The 17,761-nt window shown below is 51.8% G+C and overlaps 2 protein-coding genes across 5 annotated transcripts in view; one reads left to right on the forward strand and one right to left on the reverse strand.

Moving 5' to 3' along the window:
• The window catches only part of Nmo (serine/threonine-protein kinase nemo), a 243,305-nt gene that overhangs the window by 154,439 nt on the left and 71,105 nt on the right, over nt 1-17,761 (forward strand). For all 3 annotated transcript variants that reach the window (XM_076304732.1, XM_076304733.1, XM_076304735.1), the window contains exons 2-3: nt 155-284; nt 1,450-1,505. In XM_076304732.1, the coding sequence (XP_076160847.1) occupies nt 155-284; nt 1,450-1,505 (186 nt within the window). The remainder of the gene's footprint in view (nt 1-154; nt 285-1,449; nt 1,506-17,761) is intronic.
• LOC143143484 (uncharacterized) overlaps nt 1-17,761 on the reverse strand; it is a 114,033-nt gene that overhangs the window by 5,165 nt on the left and 91,107 nt on the right. The window lies entirely within an intron of this gene.

Genomic DNA, 17,761 nt, shown 5'->3' on the forward strand with positions numbered 1-17,761 from the left:
TATATATATATATATATATATATATATATATATATATATATATATATATATATATATCTTGAACACGGTACGAAGCTCGGTAGGCACGATTCGATCTCGATATCGAGCGATCGGTCGGATAATCGTCGAATAACAATTTCTCGATGATTTTCAGGGCCGTCACGGATCCGAGGGACGGTAGGAGAGTGGCTTTGAAGAAACTGCCAAACGTCTTTCAGAGCCTCGTGAGCAGCAAACGAGTCTTCAGGGAGCTGAAGATGCTCTGCTTCTTCAAACACGAAAACGTGAGTGTGTTATCATCTTTCGGGCAACGATTTCTAAATGTGTTTGCTCACCGACCGTTGTACCGCACCGATGCGATCGCGCTCAAGAGTCACGAGATCCGATGACCAAAGTGCAGCTTCGAACGCGCGCTCCGCGTCGAACTTTCGCGTCGACTTTGAACTCGCGACGAAAGCCGGCGAGAAATAAAGACCTCCGGATGGAATCCGTCGAGGAACGTTGGAATTTCGTCTGGATGTTTCACCGATACGCTGTAAATCGCTCGCGAGGGTTTCTTCTCCCCCGTTCGTTGGGAGTGGTCCCCGATTTTCCATAACTCGCTTATCCGGCGCGCCGGTTCCGAAGCTTATCTGCCAGCGAAAGGAAAATACGGGCAGCGTTTTGTTTTACGAGCGACCACGAGATAAGCACATTATCGTCGGGTTTCCTCGAAACCGTCGATCCACCGCCGGGCCGGGCCGGGCCGGGCGTGTTTGCGGAACCAAGAATTCGGTTCTCGACGGGAATTCCGGCCGTTGAACAACAGAGAAGCTTCGTTATTTCACGGGATCGGGACTTTGCGAGATTCCGTGGGAATTCGCGACGAGCCTCGCCCGTTTTCGTAACCGTGGTCCACTGCCGGTCCTCTCCTTCCTTTTCGGCGAATATTACGCGAAACAAATCGCGGAGAATCAACACCGAATCGCAACGCGTTACCCGTAGATTTTACCCACGCGGTGATAATATTTTCCTACGAAAATCGAGCGGGTCGTCGAGGCAAAGAAAACACAAGGAATTTTTCTCCATCGAAGTGGGTCAACTTCTCTATTTTCGAGAGCAGCGTTTCGTAAAGTGGTCTCGAATCGATGAGAATTTATATATACCGAACCGTGTATCGGTTTATCCGTGGATTTCACCGTCCCGTGAATTATATATTACGCGGCGATGTTAACTTAAAAATCGACTCGAACCGGAGACCGTGAAACCTACGTAAATTTTCGCCGAAGTGGGTTAGCTTCTTTTATTTTCAACGAGAGTATTTCGCGAGACAGTCGCAACGCGGAAAATATTCATATCGATTTCGATCACCGGTGAAACAGATTTGTTGCACGTCGATCGCAAAAGTAGACTCCGACGGAGTCTTTCGCGATATTCTCCTTAAAACTTGTAAAAATTTCTGTTCCGTAGGTTCTCTCGGCACTGGACATCCTGCAGCCACCGCACCTGGACTTCTTCCAAGAAATGTATCCTTTTTTCCTTCGTTTTCAGCGAGTCGTCGGCAACGAGCGACGAAAAGGTTTGTCGTCGATACGGTAGAAAATTCGAAAACGTTGATTCCTTCGCCGGACTGGAAAGTGTCCGTGGTTTTGCGTTCGGTGGCCCACATGGGGACTCGGGGAGGGTTCGTGGAGTCGTTGTTCCCGCCGTGACACGAACTCGATGAAAAATACGGGAGAAGAAGTGGTCGGAAAGGGTCGAGGATCGTCCTTAAATCGGCTCGCGCAAAGTCAACGATCTTGGCGCGTCCACGAGGAGGCTGGCCCGTGTGTTTCCGGCGCGGCTCCGCTTCCTCTTTTATTTCCCGATTCGCGCGGAAGCGGGCTCACGCAATGCTCGTTGGCTGGTCTCAAACGACGCGGAAACTTTTAATCGGGCCGGGCTTCGTTGCAGCCAGCAATTAAACCGTAGACGGGAAGAGACGCGATCGAGAACCGATCCAGAACTCCCTCTTCGACCCCACGCTGCCCTTCTCGCTCTCCCCGACCGCGTAAAAATAAAAAAAAAGAAGGAAAAAAAAAACAAACCCTCCCCGTCAACGATTGCCATTCGGTAAACCGACATTTTCCGTTTTCTTCCTCCCAACCTCGTTGTTCCTTTTTTAATTCCCCCCACCCACCCATCGAGCCACCCCCGGGCCGTTCTTTTATCCTCTTTCGAGGGGTGGAACGTCTCCCTTCTTCCTTCCGCTCTCTCCCACGGATAGCGGGAACGATAATAACCGTGGCCTTTATCGGGAAAGAAACGAGTCGAACTGGCTGCTTCGAGAAGTCGTGAACCCTGGCCCAGCGAGGACTATTATACGGGGTGGCTGGTAACGACCGGGGTGAGATAGACGTTTTCTCTTCTCTCTTCCGTTGCTCCTGGAGACGCCGGATTTTTCGATGTTTTATCGTCGCGGCGACTCCGACCGTTCGTGACAGACCCTGGGATGAACTTTCAGATATTCAAACTTTCGTCCACCGAAGTTTACTTACGTTCGAAACAATTATCGTCGTTGTCCAAGTTTGGATCACGATGTTCGACGATCTCGCGTGCTTTTCTCGATTCTCTGCTCGCGACTGAACGTAGAAAATTGAAAAGGAGAGTAACGGTCAAACCGTCGATCGTTGAATCGACCTTTTGGTGAAACGAACAGTCCCCAAAACAGAACGTTCGTCACCAATATGTGGCACTGCCTATTGTTTCATTTGTCCCAACAATCGTAATAAATATTCCCTTCGCGGAATGTGTATCTTCGTATCTGGAAACGAACGAGTAATCGTACAGGAACGATTAGCGCGAGAATCGTTTAAAATAAACCACGCTTCTCCGATTCGTATTTATGGCAACACGACGATAAATTCAGCCGTTTGAAATAGTTTGAACGATTCACCAAAAAGATCCGAATGTGTTGTACCAAATTGTTCGCTAAGTTTCGTTGTTCCTTCCATTGTGAAAAAAATGCTACGACACTTCGACTTTGAACGAGTGTAAACATACGAACGTGTCGAGGAATTTACACAAAACTTCGCAGGCGTTCGCGAAACGTTGGTACCGTCTTTGTAAGAATGAAACAACGAACCCGACGGCTCGATTTCTTCTCGAAGTGGAAAACTTATCGAGCAACCTGTTACGAACGGTATTCCCGAAGATCGTCGAGCAGAGCGGACCGTTCTGGCGGTAATTTAGAGAAACCGTCGTCGAATCCCGATCCGTGTCTCGCGGGGATAACGACGCTTTCGGTTGGCGAACCGAACGAGGTCGATAAATCTGGCCCGGGAAAAGCTTGGAAATTTCTGACAGCCGATCGGAGCCGGTGGCTGCAAGGTCCCGTTCGGCCGTCCTTTCTCGAAATGAAATTAAAGCCTCGAAGTTCGAGGGCCGAGGAGCGCGGGAAGGAGGTAGGAAGGGAGGGATTGCCGGACACGTGTGTCGAGGAGCTAACCTAATAAATCTCGAGGCTCCGTTCTCGCGTTACGAACGTTGGAAGATCAATAACGCCGGAGCGGAGCGGAGCCGTGCTCTCCGTCACGTTCCGCGGGGAAAAACCGTCCCTGAATCGGGCCTTAATTTCGAGCCAGACACGCTACCGTCGCTCGAGCCATTTTCCTGGACGCCCGTCGCTTCTCGCGAGCCTCGAGAGTTTCGACGGTGCTCGCGAAGAGAGACGCGAGCGAGCGCGCGGGAATTTCGCTTGCGAATTTCCCGATCCTTTCACGGTTACGTGGAAAATCCCGTGGAACATAGACGAGGACCACACGGGGATGTTTGCAACCGAGAGTTCCGGAATCCACCTTCCTCTTAGTTCCAGAGTTTCGCGCTTCGAGAGATCGCGATCGCGCGATACAAACGCCGAGGAGTACGTAGTACACTATGGTGAACGAAATTACGGTCGGAGGTCCTCAAAGGACAACGCGTTGTCTTGTTTTGTTTTAGTACACTTTGGATTATTTTTTACCTTTTGCTTTTGTAAGGTCTATTTGACGCTAGAACTATCAACGTTGAACTTATTCCTATTTGTACTAGAAAATAGGAAAGATAACGCGTTGTCTTGTTTTGTTTCGGTACACTTTGCATTATTTTCGACCTTCTACTTTTCCAAGGTCGATTGGACGCTAGAACTATCAACGTTGAACTTATTCCTATTTATACCAGTAAATAGGAAAGATAACGCGTCGTCTTATTTTACTTGAATACACTTGGCATTATTTTCTACCTTCTACTTTTCCAAGGTCGATTTAACTCAAGAACCACGAACCTTTAACGACCCAATACTTGTATCGGCCCACTTGCGTATCTTTGAAGTTAAACGAGGAAAGGGCAGATCCATCGTACAGGGCATATCGCGAGTACCATTACTCGTCTATTTCGATAACTATCCACGAATATTGCGGTCAAAGACACCGTTGCCGATCGGATAATTTGAAAAAGAAGTTTCGAACGAATGAAATCGATCCGTTCGGTGGTTCCAAGCTCGATATCATTTACCTTTAATTTCTTCACCTCGATGTTTCGAGCGGAACAGAGACGCGGCGTTATCGCGGTACTGAAAAAACGTTTGAAAATCTCTCGGTCGAAATTCCACGAAACGGTCGACGAAACATCTTCGCGACGAGTCCGTATTCTCGGGCCCGAGGTCCCGAAATCGTGTTCCCCCGCCACGTTGGCCGTACGCTACGGCGATCCACGCTCGTGACCTCCGCGCGATTTCGTAACGATCGCGTAACGAAAACTCCCGTAGTGACGTGCATCGTCGAGAACAAACGACGTTCCACGTAACCGGCGAGCAATCCGTACGTAACCGGCTCGACTCCGGTTTACGTAACACCGTCGGCTCGCGAGAGGAAGTTCTCTCCTTTCTCAGCTCCTCGGAGACCCCGCGGAGTGACGAGGAGGGGAGGGGTAGGGGAGGGGAGAGAGGGGAACGAGAAGCAGACGGTGAAGAGATTTTTGGAACGTTCTCGTATTTGCGTCGGTCGCGGCGGACCTCGTTTAAAGAAAGAGCCCGAGATCACCGCGCGAAACACGTAAAACTACTTTGTAGTCTTTGCACACGGCCGTGGTCTGCCTCTCGATACGAGTAATCCTCTTCGTCCTCTTCGCCGAGGGACCTCGTTCCGCGAAAATCCTCTCGAAAAACTCGTGCCGGAGTTCCGTCGAAATTCTTCGAAATTAATTCGCCTCGAAGCAAACGTGGTTTCCTCGGCTCGTTAGCCAGACGTCGTTTCGTAAGTAGCGCTCGAAACGACCTTGATTGTTAATCAGTCAGGTGTTGACACTCGGTCTACCCGCACGACGGGAGATTCGTTTTTTCCGTACCGCGGCTCTCGGTTGCGTAATCCATAATTCCGCGATACGTGCCCGCGCGTGCACCGTAAACCAGGCTGCATCGCGGAAGCGAGACGAACGCTCGCGCGTTCCACGAGACTTTAAAAATATCGATCCCGCGCATTTGCCAAATGAAAGGGAACGACGAACAGGAGACGGTTCGGTCCGGTGTAATAACGTCTCACCTTTCCCCGTTTGAATTAAAAGCCGATTCCCCGCGCGGACGACCGTTCACGCGGAATAATATTCACGACGAACCGAGTATCCGGCTTTGATCCATTCCGATCGATTTGTGTCGCGCGACAATAGTTCCGTCCGGCTCGAAGGACCGAAATGTTGCATCCGATCGCTCCGCTTCGAATTAACGGACGAGAAGACGAATTTTGAATCCGCGAACTTCGATCTATTTGTTCGAGAAGAAGAGTTTTCTGTACGTATCGATGATTTCGTCGAGTCTGGATCGCTTCGTCGAGAAAAGGTCGTCTTGATGATTGCCCGCGATCGGTTAACGAAAAAGATCATTTTGTCCGTGTTATCGTAAGGGTAGATTCTCGGTGAGTCTCGTCAATAGAGTATTATGCGATTTTCGGTGGTATACAATATTCAATCTGTAAACGATTAAAGCGACACGATGGTTTTCAAGATGGACCGCCTCGATCGCCAGCTTGTGAGCCAGATTTTTAGAAACGAAAGTTTTCTCTTTACGAGGGGAAATTGTCCACTATTCGCGGTGCAACAGTCAACGAGAACTGAATGTTTATTCGCAGTGAGTTTTGAGCGTAACCCTGGTCCAGATTTTCCCGTAAGATCGAGAAGACTCTTTCGACTCGTTCTTAATCCTAGGGATTCCGATCGCGTCAGGAAGAACAGTAGTCGCGTCGTCTCGACGAATCGGAGGCAGGCGCCGTTCAAAGTGGCCGAATGATCGATCGATCGATCAACGAGGAACCGATAGTCGATGCTCCTTAAGCGAACGTGATCCAACGGACCAGCTACGAGAGTTAATCTCGATGAAGGCAGCTCGATAAATCAGCTCCCCCTTCGGATCCCTTCTCCGACTCCTCTCCGGGTTCCCTTCCTTCCTTTTCCCTTTCCATCCGGTCCTTTGCCCTTCCGTCGATATTTTCCCAACGAACGAAAATTATCGCGCTACGTTCCGTTCTTCGTTTCTCGATGCGAACTTTCGGCAAGAAAATCCTTCTCGAAAGTTTCCGCTCGGCGTCGAGTACCGTTTCGCGAACTACGCGTCCGCTCGTTCGGTGTTTACACTTGTTGTAGAGTTCGGATTACAATATCTAGTTTATTATAATATGCAGGGATCTCGGGTAGTATAGTTTTTGTACATATAAGAGTACAAAGTCCGAAGAAACAAGTATGCAGTGATACGTCTTGATGCGAACGACGACAGTGTCGTGTGGTCTTCGTGACTCTCGACTTGAAACTGGACTAGAAAGAAAAATCAAAAGGAAAACGGCTAAACCGTTGACGACCCTTCCGCGTCGATACGGAGACAGTCCTTAAAACTGACATCGACATCTGGCACTCTTAAGATCGTTGTTGCATTCGTTTCGACACCACTTGCACGCGGTTCCTCGATATCGGTGAGATTCGCGTCGATCCGCGAAAACGCCACGGCGAAGTGGAAACAGTCGTGGATGGTCGGACGCGTCGAGCGACTGTTGGGCGATCGCGCGCCCCGGAAATTTTCGAAAGCGTTTCTCTCGAAAACGGGGCCTCGTATCGAAAAATTCTGTACCTAGTTTTCCATTGGTTTTTGCGCGAGGAATCGTCCGGTCGGTCGAACGCGGCGCTGGTGTTCGCCCGTTCCGCGTAAACTCGCTCGAATCGGGCGTAACCGCGTAAATGGCGGGAACGACGACTACGATGGTTCGCGGGTGTCTCGGTTCGTTTCTCTTCTCGGCTCGTGGTTCTCTGGCGCCTGTTTTTCCTCCTCGTCGTCCCATTCCCCTTCACGAGCCGGCGCGGAAGTCTCGTCATCCTCATCGTCGACGTCGCCGGGATTGGGTCGCGCGCGCGAGCCGACCAATGGCGCATGCACCGTCGCGATACCGACGAGACGCGATACCTCGATTTACGGCTACCGGTTTCTTCTTGGTTTCTCGGACCACCTGTTTCACGGTGCGCGCATCCGATCGATTCGACGTAAGAAGAACGAGTCGCGTTATTAAGGATCTCTCTCCGCTCATTGTTGCCCGAATCCATTCTCCTCGAGTCCCTCTCTCTCTCTCTCTACCTTTTCGTCGATTCAACGATCGCGTTTCATCGATTCGAAACCGTTCGTCGAGGAACGAATCAACGGTATTCTTCCGTCGATTCACCGACGCGATACGCCATTATTCTCTCTCGATCTTCATCGGTATTCGAGCCGATCCCTCGACGTGCTTCCGGTACTCTCCTCGATCCCGCGACGATCCGGTATTCTTCCCGATCCCCCGGTGATCTTCACCTTTGAACCGCGAATAAACAAAGAATCCAACGGCATCGTCGGAAGCTCCGGCGCCATTAATTTTATTACCGGGTCCTGGCGGGCTCTGTTTGCCCACGGATCGATTCTAATTCCATCTCCATGGAAAATTCACCGTCTTTCGCCGTTCGAGAAACTTCGGACGGGTAGGTTCAACTTCGCTGAAAGCGACTGCCTAATTTCTAATTAAAGAGCTCGACTAACCGCCGTCTCGCAGACGATACGCTAACGAGATTACCGGTTGATACAGTGGCCCCGGCGAGTACGCGGCGTTGAATCTTTCATTCCCGGAACCATGGCAGTGGAACGTCCTTACTTTCGAGCGGATAGATGCTTCGCGAGGATTTTTTCGAGAGAGAAACGCGCGTTCCTTTTGCGTCTTGTGCTCGATCGACCGGACCGTGCGGCGAACGCCCATGGGCGTTCGGCGAGCACGCTCGACGTATACGATCGCGGGAATCCCGCACGCGACGAACCGCCCGAAGACTCGATACCCACGAAATTCGGTTTCCAGGGTCCTCGAACCCATTACCCCGGCTGGATCGTTTCGAGACCGAGTCTCGATCACATCCGCGTGAATCGAAAACCCGATTCACCTCGCCGGGAATCCCCGAGCTGCGAGCCCTCCGCGAAGACGGTCCCGAATTTCTGATTAAGGGCTGACTCGATTGGACGAATACATATCGGGGGAACCGTCGTTTGCGGAAGACAAATACGAATTAGTGATTTCACGCTCGCGAGCTTGTAGCTGATTTAACCGTAGGTAACGATGTTTACGTTCGACGACTCCGCGCTCCCCGATGGACGGTTACCGAGACATTCGATATCAATTTCTTCGAATTCTGCCGAGCCGAGAAACGGTTATTCGCGTCCCTGGGTAACCATCGTTCCCGAAAGACGAACATCGTTCCCGGAACGACGATAATTGCCAACCGAAACAACCATTCGATCGAGCACCGTTTCTTCCACCCCGCGGAAACGACATTTCCAAATTGCACTCACTACCCGGAACGACCCTCGAAAAAAGAAGTCCCTCTCTCGCGACATCCAGCCTCCCCGAAAACAACAATCTTGGCGCCTCTCTCCAGTTACAACGATCCTCGAGTCCGTGTCCTAGAAACGCCCTCCGAATATCCCCCTTTTACAGCCGAATCCAACGTTTCGAGATTGTACGCCCTGTTTCGCCCCGAGGTAACGAAAATTACCGTCCTCGAAGGACCCTGGTTAGCGAACCTGCCACCGTCTACCCTCTCGAACCGCTCCGAAACGTCGTCTTCGCGGGGACGATAGTTTCTGGTACGTTGGGATCGTCTCGACGAAGAATCGGTGCTAAACTTCGTGCACGAGTATCGATCGCGAGTACATGTTTCTCGACAGCTTTAAATTTTCATCGATTTATCGCGCTTCTAACTACGTTACCAAAAATACATGCATACACATCGTCTCGACGAAAAATCGGAGCTAAACTCCGTGCACGAGTATCGATCGCGAGTACATGTTTCTCGACCGTTTTAAATTTTCGTCGATTTATCGCGCTTCCAACTACGTTATCAAAAATACATACCTCGAATAGTGAACCGTAACGCGCGCGATCGTCTAAACCGAACCATCTCGTCCGAAACATTCGTCGTTCGCTCTCGAGCGTTCCATCCGCAACGCGGACGCATAATCCGGTAGCTGGGCTACCAATTGCAACCTCGGCGTGCATCCCTCGCTCGTTCACGATCTCCCGCAGCAACGAGAGCGGAAGAGGATCCGAGAGGATCCACCGAGTCCGAACGTAGAGACGCATCGATCGATCCTCTGCATCGACGAGCGCGAATCGTCTCCGTGCAACGAAACCCGAACCGTCCCACGAATGCGTAGCATCTCGACGATCGAGGTAAGAAATATCGTTAAAATTCCAATTGGAAAGCCCCTCGTGTTCGTTCACCGTCTCGGCGACCCTCTCGCGGTCAAATCCTCCTCTCGACGCCGTTAACCCTCGAGGTCGAAGACACGCGCTCGAGCTGTTCTTCCTCCTCGGGTCGATACGCAATCTTCTCGAAAAAAAATCCCCCCTATCGAACATCCACGCGCCGTTAACCTCCGAGACCCGAAACACCGAGTTCGAGGTAACTCTCCGGCGAGAACCGCCCTTCTCGCGATATTCTCCGTTGGTTCAGGCCGGTAGACTGGCTTCTCGAAAGGAAAAATCGCCTCGTTAACACCTACGTGCTCCGAAGTTTCTCGAGTCGAAAGACCCTGGGTCAGCTCGCGAGGGCAAGGTTCGAAGGAATCGCTCCTTCCACTCTTTGTTCTCGCTCGCGACCCTCGTTCGCGACGTTCTCTGCCCTCCCGACCAGCCGTCCAAGGACGAAACGGAACCGTTTCGAGACCCCGATCCAATCTCTGGTTCACCCGGTTGGAGCGTAACGACATCTTGGCCCGTATCCTCGGTGAAAATGGCCGCTGGTCGCGTAACGCGATCGAGGGTGTTGCGATTCCGCCGTGAAACCGCCGTCTAATTTCTAATCAAGGATCCTCCTCGATTAGCTCCCTTTCACCGGACGGGGGTTCGGTCGGCACCGAGCTGTCCCAGACGACGTCCTGGGTCCTACGCGCCGGCCATGAATACACCATGGCGGTCGGGACACACGAAGTTGCTCGTTGGCAATCGTGGATTATTAATGCGCGCACCACAGCGCTATTGATAGGTCGATAGCGTGCCATTACCACCCCACGAGACCGCCACCCCTACCCGGACAGTAGGGGCGGCGGGTTTGCTCGAGTCCCGTTTACACTGTTGCGCCCGTTGATAATATATAACTTCCTCTCGAGCTACGATCGATACCTACGATCGATCGTACGCCACCGGAGGGTTCAATGGGGCGCGCGTTCGAATCGGAGGGACGATAATAAGTTGACGTATTTGCCGGGAATTCGGGGGACCGATTCCTCGGGAGGGGGTTGGTAAACCGGAGCGCGGTTTCGGACGAGAGACTCGAACCTGCACGTGCTAACGCTCGGAGAACGTTACGCGCAAAAGAGCCTCTATAAATAAGTCCGGGATCGATGATGACAGAGATATACGGAGGGAGCGAGCGACCAGCCACCGGAGGGTGAGATCGAGAGGGGACCGGAGGAGAGATTTTCAGCTTGGTCCAGCTCCGAGCGACCACCACCGTTCCCAGATATTATAATTGGAACACGGAAATCGCGCGTATCTGCTTACGCGTATTAGCCACGTATCGCGCGACCACCGAATACGAGTTCGGTCTCTCGAGTAGCTCGCAGACACCTAGAACCCGTTCAACGCGGATTCGAACTTTGTTTCGTCACGAGACTCTCTTAAACTTTTTCTTCTTACGCATCTCGTCTACCCTTGAGCCTCGAACCGACGCCTACCTCGAGCTCTTTCGAATTCTGCTCGGTTCGAACGTCCGCTCTCGAACGTTCATCCCTGGTCGCGGCCGACGGGATATTCGAACGCGTCTTACTCGATCGTTCGTCTCTCGCTCTCTCGCGTATTTCTCTCGTTCCTCCGTTGTTTATTATTCCCTTTTGTTCCTCGGTTTTCCACTCCCGGCTTTTACTTTTCCTTTTGTAACTTATTTCTCTCGTTTCGCGGATACAGCACCGGGCACGGAAATCTGCTACCGCTCCTTGAAAATACGGTGTTGTCGAAAGTGTGGATAGATCGCGAACCGGGTGGACGAACATTTTTTTTCCTCTTTTCGTCAGTGTTGCGCACAACCACACGGATATTGTTTCAACTTTCTCGAGGAGATCGTGCACTTCGTCGAATCGAGAACATCGGTGGTCTCGAGACGGTGCAATTATCTTCTTAAATGTTCTTCGTACTTTTACGCGTACGAGTTCTTCTCGAGGAACATCGTTCGTACGTCCTTTCGTTTCTACCGTGTTGTAGACTTTTCCGTTCGCGTTCTTCCCGTATTTCCCGCGAAGCGTCTCTCTCGTTCGTTGGTTCTCGAGCTCGTAGCGTAAACGTTGTTCCAGAGACGTTTGAACGCTTCGAGAGGAAAGCTGCGCGTTCGAATAGCGTTCGAACGTTATTCGTCGAATTCGATGTGAACGCGGTCGTCGTACGGATTTTCCACGCATTCTCCCCTTTCTCTCTCTCTCTCTTGGTCATGGAATCCGACGCGGTGGATTTTCCGGCGGATCGCGTCGCGACGCCCGGTCGGTCGTTCTGTAATTTTAGTCGCGCCTAATGCCGCTTTATCGCCGCACGGTCGCGCGAGCTCTTGTAAATAGAGGATTTAGGCCGCCGCGATACACCGGGTGGTTGGTATTTTTTTTTTCCGTTGAGAATTTTCGCGCTCACGGGAAACGCACGGAGATATTCCGTATCGTTGAATCGTTGTTGATTCGATCGTAGCTTCGAATCCGAGGTTGGATACACGGTTCGTTCGCTGGTCCCTTTCCCCCGTGTTTCTAGCCTTTGTCCACGGCTTCTTTTCCATGTTCCCCGAGTCGCTGTCGTACTTCCCAGCGGCGTTGCGTTACGTCTGGTTGCATCACGTCGCGTCATCGTTGACCTCCCACGCATCACCGATGGATCGGGCATACGGAGAAAAATCGGACGGGAACGAGCGGACCGTTGTGGGCAGACGGAGGAGGAAGATAAAAAAAAAAAGAAAGAAAAAAACGCGTTTCGACCTAGAAACGTTCCCGACGATGGAAAAGGTGTTCCCAGCGCGCGCCTACCGGTTCGCGGTTTCCGTTTCCTTTCGTTTCCTTTCGTTCGAAACGTTATCCTCGCGACGTAACGATCTCCCGATCCCAACGAACACGGGCCCACTGGAACACGCGTAAGAATCGTTGCGGATCCTTTAAAGGTCGTCCGCTTAAACTCTTCCGCGGCGGTATCTTTTGTCTCCTTTGTACGGTATATTAATAGAATCGACGCGAACGACGCCGTGCGGTGGGGTTTTGTATCGCTAATTAACGCCGGGTAATTAGTACCGCTGTTAATTATCGGTATTGCGTCCGAGGTGTTGCGTTATACCCGGCGACCGCGTTCGATTTTCATCGATATCGGTTTTCGCGCGTCCTCCTCGCTCCTCGGAGATAAAACGCACGGGTCGTTCGAGCGTATTAATATTTAATCGAAGCCGCGGGACGTGCGCGGACGATCTTCCAACGATACGGTGGATCGAACGGAGCGGTTTTTGTTTTAAAATTCGATCGCGACGGCGTCTAATGACGAGAGTGAATGAAATACCCACTTGGAACGCTCGAAAAAATTCAATAGAAGAACGAGAGTACGGGTGGTAGCGGTGTTAAAATAAATCTAAATTCCGCGCGGATGAATCTAAATATCGACCTGCGATCGAATACCACGCGACGTGAAATTGAACGAAAGAAAAATACGATAGCTGTGGGAATAAATGGAAGTACTGCGCGGTCGCGCACACGATCGAAAGTATCGCGACGCGAAATTCGACGAAAGGACGCGATAGTTTCCGAAACGAATCTAAATTCCACGCAAAGAGCAGTCTCGAGGTGACCGGTACGGTCGGTCCGGCGCGCCCCCTTGAAAACGAAACGGTGGTGACGGGGGGCGAAACTCTGTAGCCGTAAATCGAAAGGAGGCAAGGGCAGAGGGAGGAAAAAGGTGATCGTGGGTTACGTAGGTGGGCACTAGCGTTCCCACGCGGCGAGTAAACCGGTACTTACGAAAGACGAGACGGCCGAGTCGCGCGTAAGTGCACGCGCAGGTGGCCGCGTTAAACGCACCTCCAGAACCGTGGCCACGCTGGCTTTCACGGTTACCCGCGCTTCGATTTCCCAGGAAATACCCGGACCCGGTTCCCTCGGAGCCACCCTCGTCCTCGCGCGAACATTTTCCCCCGATATTTCCTCTTCTTTGTACCGCCCCCTTCGGGAACCTCGATCGAACTTTCCCCCGCTTCCTTCGATCGTGGAAGATCGATTGCGAAACGCTCGAAAGAATCATACCTGTTTCGCGTTGGTAAATTTTAACACGGAATGGCACGCCACCATTTTCTCCCGATCTTTCCTCTTCTTTGTACGGCCCCCTTTGGGAACCTCGATCGAACTTTCCTCCGCTTCCTTCGATCGTGGTCGATCGATTACGAAACGCGCGAAAGAACAATTCCTGTTTTCCGTTGGTAAATTTTACCACGGAATTGCGCGACACTCGCTCAGAAAGAGAGAGAGAACTATTTTGGATTCCACGATGCTCGATCGTTGTTTCGTAGAATCGATCTTTGCCTGTCCTCCTAGTGCTTCGAGTGCCGCGTTCGCTTATTTTTGTACTCTTCGATACGGCTCCGTCTCGAGAAATATTCCACGGCTCGGTCGGGGACTTTGAACATTTCTTCGAATACGTTTAAATACGTTTCTCGTTACTCGCACGGATCGCGTCGTGCACGCACAAACGTACGCGCGCGTACGCTGTCCTTTATCGTACGCGTAGACGCGCGCGTCGTTATCTCTCGAGAGAAAGAAAATAGAAACGTCCGAAAAGGCGACGCGTCGGCCGTGGTGCTCGGTCCGAGAACTTTGATCCGTGCACGCGCGATACATCGTTTAACCTTGTTCCCCGCGTTTTCGAAGCCACGCTCGTAAAGTTCGAATTGACTCGCGTTCGTGAAACGACCCGACCCCCCGTAGAATCGTCCAAGTTTTCGAAAATCGTTACGCGGATACGACTGGAACGTCCCCGGGTACACGCTCGGTGTAAAAGGATCGCAATTGGCGCGTGCACGATGTAAATTCGTCGAAACGGTCGAGCAACGTTCCGTGACTTTTGAGCGGGGATGTACGCAGCGTCGACGCGGAATAGATTCCGCGTCACTGGTGAACCGACGCAATCCCGCGATGATGCAACGCCGCGTGGAATTTGAACGCGAGATCCGTACCACTCCCGGCTCGTTTCTTCGAGCATCGGGCACGGTTCTCGGAATAATTCCACCGGAGACGCACCGGTCCTCGAGACGCGGAAGAAACACCCCCCACGGGTGTCTCTTAATCGACACTTCGTCGAGACACTTCGCCACCGTCGAGCGACTCGAGCCTCGGCGTTACTCGAGCTGCTCGTTCGCCGTGGATTTGTTCCATCGTAAACCGGATCGAGCGTCAAATCATCGCCCATCGCGCTCGATCACCGTCGCGTTCGCGGTCGAGCGTTCCCGGTTGCATCTTTCACTGTCGGAGGATGCTCGCGAGATAAAAACCATCGCACGAGCGGGAACGTATCGCGTTGACCCACGGTCGTTGAACCCCCCTCCCCGTCCGATCGATTCGGGGTTCCGACGGTTTTGTAATTATTGGGACGAACGAGACTACGATTCGGGTAGTGTCGTTGACGTTGAACGGTCCACGGTGGGTTTTAGGGACCGTAATTGCAGCTAAAGGGTCAACCGTTTCAACGTTACTTTGCTCGTCAGTTTTTCTTCGGTCGATCACGGCCAGAGAATACGTCTCTCGCGTCGTCGAATCGCGACGATCCTACCGAAAATCGTCCACAGTTTCGATGTTCGTGCCTTTCACCGAACCGTAGATTCTTATTTTCGCCGTAAAATTGGCGAGACGCGTCGCTTTCCAGTGAATTCGGTTTCCGGGATTTCCCGTAGGCGAACTATTCTCGGTTCGAGCCGGGAACGAGCGCGTAGTTTTGACAAGTGCGCGACTGGCTGCCGCGAGCTCGAAAGCGAAACCGTTCGAAAATAGTTTGGTCCTGGAAGCGAACACTTGCTCGGACTCGAAGAATCCGAGAGTGGCAAGAATAACGGAACGCCGGACGGTCAAAGAGTTCGGTCGAAGAAGATACAGCGCCGCGTGTACGCCGCGCACGGATTTAGATCGCGCGAGGACGCGAGAACGTGTCTCGCGCGTCGAGCGTTTCCTCTCTCGAAAGGAAGCTATTGTTCGCTCGGTGCGTTCGGAGCTTTCTACTTTTACGCGCGCGTCCGGTTTCGTTTCGCGCGCGATCGAAGAAGTTGTCCCGAATTCGAGCTCGCTGGTGAATTCGTCGTCCCGGAGTCTCAGCGCGCTCGAGAAACGCGAGCAGGGGGTTGAGACGGGTCCGCGGCTTCGAACCGAGGATAACTCTGCCTCGAAACCGAGGACCACCGTGCCAGAACTAATACGAACTACCGTTCGCTGTAATTTACGAGATAATCTACGGCCGCGATTCTCGAGCGTAACTCATCGAAAGAACACGGTACAACTGTACTCCGATGACCCGTAACTCGCGCGAACGACGCTCCGCCGTGTCTACCACGGTCAGCTGTAACTAACACCCTTAATACCCCAGCGACTGATACCCTTGCCGGAAAGTACCGCGTCCTCGTCGATCGCGAACTTTCGCCACTCGAAACGTATTAACGTCCCGGGGGATCGTCGCTACGACCGACCGGAGAGAAAGATCGCGAATCGGGACGGACGATATCGGGAAGGGAACCGGCAAGGGGGAGATTTTATAACGAGAGAACCAAAGGGAGAGATTTCGCAAACGCGCGGGACGCCAGCTGGAAGGAGAGATTTCGAAACGAGAGTATTAAGAAGAGACTTCGAAACGAGGGAACCGAAGGGAGAGATTTCGAAACGCGAGAGACACGAGCTAGAGAGACAGAGAGAGAGAGAGAGAGAGAGAGAGAGAGAGAGAGAGAGAGAGAGAGAGAGAGGTTTTGAAACACGAGAGACAGGAGCTAGAGAGGAAGAGAGAAATTTCGAAACACGAGAGACACGAGCTACAGAGGGAGAGAGAGGGATTTCGAATCACAAGAGACACGAACTAGAGAGGAAGAGAGAGATTTCGAAAGGAGAGAATTAAAGAGAGATTTCGAAATGGGAGAACCAAAGAGAGATTTCAAAATTGGAGAACCAACGAGAGATTTCGAAACGAAAGGTATACGAACGAGAGAACCAAAAAGAGATTTCGAAACGCGAAAGGCGCGAACGAGAGAACCAAAGAGAGATTTCAAAATGGGAGAACCGACGAGAGATTTCGAAACGAAAGATACACGAACGAGAGAACCAAAGAGAGATTTCGAAAGGAGAGAACCGAAGAGAGAGATTTCGAAAGGGGGTAGGAATCTCGTTCGCGGAATCGGGGCGCGTTCGACTCGCGGGTTTCCGGTCGCGGTCAGGCATCAAGATCGTGGCGCGTAACGAAACGCGCGAAGGACGAAACTCGGCGTCGGGGTCGAGCTCGTTACCGGTGGTGCCGTCAACAGGCGCGCGGGTATGCGTATCGCTGCGTATGCACGCCTATCGATAATCGCATAATAAGCCGCGAGAGAACGGACCAGGGAGCGCGGACACGACGCTCCTCCGCTTAATGAGTGCTCTAATGAACGCTCCGGGTACGTATCGGCGATGTCGGCGATCAATTAATAGACCGGTTACGGTTATCGCGAATTTACCGACGGATCCGGATATTAGCGTCCCCCGGATCGTTTACGGGGGCACCGTGCAAACTCTCTTCCGTGTAATCGCACCGGCTCACGCGAACACCCCCCTCTCTCTTCTCTCCTCTCTCGCTCTCTCTCTCTCTCTCTCTCTCTCTCTCTCTCTTTCGGTTCTCCTCGCTCTTCCGGCGAATTTGAATATCTTCCTCGTACCCCGGAGGCTGGAACGCGATTTACGACGTAACGATCGCGAGACCCACTCCAGTTCCCTTTTCTCCTACCCTGGACAAAGTTCCAGGACGCAACGCCACCGTACCACGAAGAGGATTGCGCGGGAAATAAAATATCAATCGCGAGGAATACCATTCTGTATTAGTTCTGTATAAAATAGAATTATTAGGTTCGTAGTGTTATTTTTCTAAAGACGGTACTACTGTTCGATGAACGTGTACGAAGTTTCACGTAGATCCATCGACTCGTTCGTATATTTACACTTGTTCAAAATGGAAGTGTCGTAGTATTTCTTACAATGGAAAAAGCGAGA

Source organism: Ptiloglossa arizonensis, chromosome 2, assembly GCF_051014685.1.
Source record: "Ptiloglossa arizonensis isolate GNS036 chromosome 2, iyPtiAriz1_principal, whole genome shotgun sequence".
NCBI classification, from domain to species: domain Eukaryota; kingdom Metazoa; phylum Arthropoda; class Insecta; order Hymenoptera; family Colletidae; genus Ptiloglossa; species Ptiloglossa arizonensis.